Source organism: Pristis pectinata, chromosome 3, assembly GCF_009764475.1.
Source record: "Pristis pectinata isolate sPriPec2 chromosome 3, sPriPec2.1.pri, whole genome shotgun sequence".
Taxonomy (NCBI): Eukaryota; Metazoa; Chordata; class Chondrichthyes; order Rhinopristiformes; family Pristidae; genus Pristis; species Pristis pectinata.
Window position 1 is genome coordinate 13,397,743 of NC_067407.1, and position 7,132 is coordinate 13,404,874.

Genomic DNA, 7,132 nt, shown 5'->3' on the forward strand with positions numbered 1-7,132 from the left:
AAATGATTGGGGATTGAACAAACAGCCCCCAGCAGAGGCGAGCGGACTGCAAAGGTTCAGTGAGTGAGGGGAAAATGAGATGGGCGTCTCCTTGCCACTTATTCCCTTTCATTAGACAGTCGCTGAGGTCAATTTGTTTTTAACGCGAATTTATTAGTAGAGAGATCAGCAAATGATTCCCCAATTACGGAAGCCAAAACAAATGTGCCCCGGGGCTCCCGCATTCTGGAATCTATTCACATGGAGGCACCATGCGACCAGAAACCTCTAGGGGAAATTATCATTTTCTCTTTTTTTCCAAATGTATATTAATGCTTATGTAACTTCATTATTTCTTTATAATTACAGGCAGCTCGGCTTGATGATGATATTGCTTTGTGAGCTCGGCTTGGGCGGACAACGCGCTGATTTAAAAATTGCTCACTATTGGGAGAAAGCCACCCGATGAAATTGTTGTCTGCTCAGAAAGCGCCCTGCGCTTTGATAAATTATATATCAGCAGTGTATTATTAAGTAAATTCCAGGAGGATGGCGCTATTTTTTTGATAAGTCACACTTACAATACACGATTTCTGTTGCTGTAATGCTTATCCGTGGTTTGCTGTAATACATTTAAAACCAATTAATATTATCGCGCTAAACCCACACCAGCTATCATTTGAAAAAGTTTTGCTGGCCGCGTTAATAGTTGGCATTGCTCAACTGTTTCGTCCTTATAATTTAGCGTAAAGCGGTTAGAGATTTATCGCCGCGCATTAGAGCAAGATCAGACTTTGTTTTGATGAGCTTAGTATAAGGTGACTAAAAGCTTTTGGTTGTCATTACCGCATAGCCCCCCTCAGATCACACTAGGTAAGGAGGGGTTGTAGGTGAGATTATGGCTGCGCTTTGGCTGCGAGCTCTCGCATTGAAGATGTTGGCCCTGCGGTTTTTTTTTGCTCCAATCGCTCACGCTGAGCAGCCTTACGCCTGCTGTCTGGCGAAGCCGGTGCTTTCAAGCGTTATGCTTCCCCACAACAGCTGCCAGACTGGGATGAATTCCCGTTTCCCAGGCAGGCTAGTCAGCCTGACAAAACCATCCATTATGATGCGCTGTTAACAATTCAAAACAAAATGTGAGTAACCCATACGATATTCACCAGCTACTATTGTAAACATCTAGATAGATAGATAGACGGATGGATAGATATAGATAGATAGATAGATAGATAGATAGATAGATAGATAGATAGATAGATAGATAGATAGATAGATAGATAGATAGATAGATAGATAGATAGATAGATAGATAGATAGATAGATAGATAGATAGACAGACAGACAGACAGACAGACAGACGCACACACACACATTATAAATACCTGGGCCAATTATAATTAGTTAAAAACGTTTAAACAAGCGCTGAGATGTATTTTACGGACCCCACAATTTCCTCTCAAAATGAAAAGCAAAACTTTATAGAACTAATTTATGCCTTGAAGAAACCTGTGTACTGTTGGAACTTTTTTTGGGTGTCAAAACGTCAACTCCCGCTTTAGTTCAGCGACTCTTACGGCAGAGTCCACTTTCAATTAGGCACTGCACCTCTCTGGGCACCTTCCATTTGGCTCGCCCCTTTTACTCCAGATCTCACTACCAACCCAATTGTGGCCTTTCAGTCGCAACACTATTCCCACAAAGAATGATTACAGGTTATACCGTACTATCAAATAATTATTCTATTTAAATGATTTTGTTTCACAATCATCTTTAAAATAAACAGAAACCAAACTACTAAATCAAACAGTAGTTTACTTGATCTAAGTATTTATTTGATTGAAAAGACTGCATGAAAATGAGAAAAAAAATCTGTATGTACTTTAGTAATGTTTATATAGTTTCAACCCGGATTTCTCTGACGACATATAATAAATACGCGTAAATCACGTCGTCCTCAAAATGTACACTTCTCACTATTCTGGTGCATGCCACGTTCAGATAAAAAGGTCACGAGAAATCAGTGCAAAGTTCCAAGTCCGTTACCCTCGACCCTCTCTTCTCTTACTTTACAGCAGAGTCCGTTTTGTGTCCGTCTTTCGGCTTTTCACGGTGTGTGTGTGTGTGTGTGTGTGTGTGTGTGTGTGTGTGTGTGTGTGTGTGTGTGTGTGTGTGTGTGTGTGTGTGTGGTTTTCTTTTCCCCCTTCTCTCCTTTCACCCCTCTCTATTCCTCACCGGGGGTGTGGTGTGCCGGAGATAGGGTTGGGCAGGGGGTTGAGTGCTGGTTGTCCTGCTGGGCCGAGCCCGTGGATGAGAACTCGCGGGACCAGCGGCCGCTGCAGTCCGGGATGAGGCGGTGGAGTCCGGTACATGTACATAGCCGCCGCCGCCGTTGTGTCCATGTTAGTTAGTAAACTTGGATGGTAGAAATAGGGAGATGGGAACATTCTCTGCAAAGCGGAGTAATTTCCGGCCTCGGCCAGGAGCTCCAGCCCCACTGCAGTCTGTCTTTTCCACTTCGTCCTGAAACAGAGCAGGAACCAGGAAAAAAATATAAGGCTTTGTGATCACACTGCAAACAACTCTTGAGTGCAATGAAGGGAGCGGTGTTACAAGAGACAACACGAAATTTAAAATATTCAGCAATGGAATTTATTTGGGATTATAAGCTGCATTTCTTTGACTGAATTGAAGGACACATTGATTATATAATTAGAGCGATTTTTAATATTTTATATTATCCTCAAAGCATATGGCCCCAATAAATGTGTATAAATGGAAATAATTTTCTCAGCTCATAAACTATTCTGAACATTAAATTTATTTCGAGCGCCTCGGTATTGTATTGCAAACCAATTTAGGATATATGGATGTTAACAGTGAGTGGGATTGCATGGCTAGGCTGCACGCCTGGGAGATTGCTTCAGTTAAATGCTCTCAGCTTGCTTGCGTGCTATACAAAGCTTTATCCGAATAATTGCGAAAAACGAAATCAAATAACATGTAAAAGGGTTAGATAGTGTAAAGCATTAAACCGCGTTTAGATTTGGAAACGGTTGACGTTAATGTTTGCTGACAGATTTAGCATGGTTGAAAACTGTATGTAATCAGACAGAAAAACTGTGGCATAGACGGTAGTTGGATGGCCACTTCCAACTCCAGTTTCTTCTCGCTGCAGTGATTGCAACGTTTCGCATCTGTTTTAGCGGCCAAGGGTCGCCAAAGACACAAAGTTGCTGTTTTGCTTTAACTTAAACATATCCACCTCCGGCGGTGCAAAGTGATATCTGTTTTGTTCAGTAGCTCAAAGATTAAAGTTCTATTGGAGAATATTTCAAACTAATCTATTGTTAAAAAAATACAACATATTACAGTAATCAGATGCCGCCAGAACAGTCGAGCTTTTAAACAGCAGCAAAACGCATGCATTGAAATGCAGAGTTTGCTTTAAGGAACCGTATTTAAACATTGTAAAATAGAGCAATATATATATTCAACTCTGAGGAGTAAATTTTGATTTTATTGATGGTTACATTTAATCGGGATTCCAAAGTTTGAAGGTAAATTAGGAGCACTTTGGATTCTTGAGCCTGTCTTATGGGAATACATCCCTCCCGCTCTCCGCAGAAAATAAATCCCCCTTCTGGGGTCACGGTTTTAGTGTGGTTTTTGACACTACAGCTATCTAGTGTCCGTACGGTTCTCGAGTTGCCAATAGTTAGCACCGTTTAGGTGCGGCGTGTTAATCATGAATGTGTAATTTTATTACAGCGTAATTGCAGAATGTGTGTTATTTGTAAATAAATTTATTGTACGACCACCGCGGCTGTCCGCCGGGTTTATGCAGATTACGTGGAGCCGAGTTTCCATGCCCACAGACGGCGGTGGTGTTGTGTATCGGACCAATGCCCTTCACGTACCTCCTGTTCTGATACCAGGTTTTGACCTGGGTGTCTGTCAGGTTGAGTGCCGCTGCCAAGTCCATGCGGTCCTGAACGCTCAGGTACTTCTGGCGCTCGAAACTGCGCTCAAGTTGGTTGAGCTGATGGTCGGAAAAGGCCGTCCTCGCTTTCCGAGGCTTCTTCGCCCGCACGGGAGGACTTTCCCGGCTACTCGTTATTTCACGGTCGCCTTCTTCTTTTGTTCCTAACATGACATACAACGGCAGCGTATGAATCCAAAATGCCCAGTGGCACCACACAAATGTTTGTTAGAGAAACATCCTGTAACCTTATGTGAAAAAAGTTCAATTTCCTGAACAATTTAACATATCATTTGCATGTGTAAAATTACCATTTGTGTTTCTTTAATGCAGCTCCAATTCGTGGAATATATTTTATGCTGGATTTATATCTATTAATTATTCAAAAGTCCAGTGTCTATAAAAAGCAAAATCAACGTAATTGTTCGCCAAAGCAACGACCCTTAATAGTAACGGGAGCTAATCTTGAAAGTGATTTGGTGTATTAAGGATCTTTGGATAGATATATACGCCCGGGAGTCAGTGTGTTCAGAATTCCGGATACTATTTGTCAACTTTGAGTTTTTGCTGAAATGCTGGAAGATCGATATGTCAATCCATCTCTATTTGTACCAGGTTTTGCAGCGCCGCATGATCTTCCCTGCAGGAACAACAATAATCTCTCTAATTGACCCACTGGGGAGGTGTGGGTATAAAAATCGCCAGACCAGACTCTACATCTGTTTTTCCCCCTATTATGCTAATAGTAATCACTGAATGAATTATATAAAAATGATCAGTTTTTCATTTACAACAACAAAGATGGCTGATAGTGGTAAAGGATCATTAGAAGTGTTTGGGAAGTGATCATCTTATATTAAAGCAGATTATGCACGTAAGGAGAATCATTCTATTGATCGCGCGTTTTCATTTACTGTTTACTTCAAATACTAATTATTATAAAATGTCAGCATGTTACTGATCGCAGAGGAAGGGGGCAATTATATCAGTCAGTGCACATTGCCAACAATAACATCAGTTTTGGCATTCTAAAATTGATTACTTCGACGATTTCATGTAATTTAGCACAGTAAATAGGACAACAATGAATGATTAATTGAGGTGATATTTCTTTCCTCCTTATACAATATTTACAGCCGACAAGAAGCGAAATTATATGAAAATCAACGTGCAGCCAAAAAAAGTATCAAGGCCTAGCTTTCTCAGCAACCCACGGTAGCATCTCCCTGCATACGGGCAGAGGATTTAATGCATCTGAGCACTGCGGACTCTCAAATTACATAAGCGTCCATTCTGAGATGTTTTGAAAAGACGTGGGATATTCAGCAGAGTTTATTTACTCCTTTATCAGTTTATCGGCAAGAACAGGAAATACACAAAATGACAGTGACACGCCGCCAGTCAAAACCATATGTTTAAAGGACCCCTGAACGAAACGAATTAGCCACAAAGGTAACCTCTTAAAGCATCCCAGCGTTGTTCAAACGAAGAATTGTTTTGTGTCTGTGTGTGTGTGTGTGTGTGTGTGTGTGTGTGTGTGTGTGTGTGTGTGTGTGTTGCCCTGAAATCTCTGACAAACCCCCCACGCCGCCCAAAGCTGTCAGTCTGTAAGGTTACATATGTCTGTAGCACTTGAAAAGCTGTGAGTTACACATTACCAAAAAACAAGCGGCATTTATATGTATTATAAATACACCTAAAGAAATGATAAGCAAGGCGGACTCACCGTTACATTTGATGTTATCACTTGCAGTGTCATCTCGTTTGTCGAGCTTGTCGCGGTTCTTCGTTTCTTCGGATTCTGCCTTTTGCCTGAAGGACTCTGCCTCTGGTTTGGGAGTGTGGGGTGAGGAGGCACTGGTGCTGTAAGGGGCACAGGCTGCCAGCGGTTTGCTATCGCCCAAGATGTCTTTGATTAAAAACGACGAGGTGGAAGTCCTGGGACCAGAGCCGCCGGCGGCTAGTTGCTGCTGTTGCGGCTGCGGTTGCTGCAAACTTTGCTGCTGATGTTGGTGGAGCTTCTCCGGCCCGAGATGTTGTTCCTGATGCTCCATGGAGATGGGCGAAAGGGGAGCCGTGCCCGCCGTGTCTATCTCCGAGCTGGGAGACGGGGTGGCCTGATTTCGAAAATCTGAAGTCCTGTTGTCGCCGTGACGATAATCACCGTTCACCAGTACCGGGCTGCCGGAACTGTTGGCCAAAATAGTGTCTATCCCAAAGTTAGACCCGTTTGATCCTTCCATCGCGGTTGGTTACAATCTTAAGAACGCATCTTCATCACAACCAGTACTTTAATTGAGTTTACGATTTAGACTGTTCAAAAACAGGAGCGTTGGTAATGTGTGTGTGTATGTGTGTGTGTGTGTGAAGAGAGAGAGAGAGAGAGAGAGAGAGAGAGAGACAGAGAGAATGGACTAACCCTTGCCTTTTTTTGCTGTCTTCTGGAGAATCAGAGATTTCTTTTTTTTAAAAAATTGAAATTGTAAACTCACACGTGCTATAAACTTTGCTGCACAAAGCTAAGGCTATAAATATTATTCCTCAGAAAACCCACACTTTTAAAATTAATACATCAGGAATTACAAAAAAAAACTGGGGTAATCCACGATGCTTGGTCTTGTTATTCAACTTTGTTCAAAGTTGAGGTGTGGAACGGATGAAGCAGGAATAACTCCCAGACACCACTCTCTTTTGCAAGAAATCGCTAGCGCTGGACGGCAATCACTTCCTAACCTGACGTCACTGCCATTGCAGAGTGTCATATTTTTTTCTTATTATAATACAGCGCATATTTTATTACTCTTCCCACCCATTGGTCTGCTAATGCCCAACAGGCTGACGTTACAAGCAGCAAGCCAATCAGACGGGCCGTATTTTATCTTGTCCATTTAGAACAGGCGATCGAGCCGAGATGCTCTTTTAGCCAACCTCTAGCGTCTGGTACGTTCAAAGCTCGACTCACCAAAATAAACCTTTCATTTAAAATGTGTTGTATATATATTTTAAATGCTGCATGGCTTATTCATCTATTATTACCCCAGCCTGGTATATTCCAAATGAATGGGGGAAAAAATCACGAATGTATCAGCTGAACAATAGGTCCAGATTCACAATTGAAACTATTCTTTCTCACGTCTCCTTGATATATTAAATCCCCTAATTTCAAATATAGAG

General features: G+C 41.9%; 1 protein-coding gene across 1 annotated transcript; it reads right to left on the minus strand.

The window, feature by feature from the left end:
* Positions 1–2,207: 2,207 nt before the first annotated feature.
* barhl2 (BarH-like homeobox 2) lies at positions 2,208–6,201 on the minus strand. Its single transcript, XM_052012353.1, has 3 exons — positions 5,685–6,201; positions 3,897–4,122; positions 2,208–2,499 (listed from the first exon to the last, which is right to left on the minus strand). Exons 1-3 carry the CDS (start codon positions 6,199–6,201, stop codon positions 2,208–2,210), a joined length of 1,035 nt encoding a protein of 344 aa, XP_051868313.1.
* Positions 6,202–7,132: the final 931 nt, after the last annotated feature.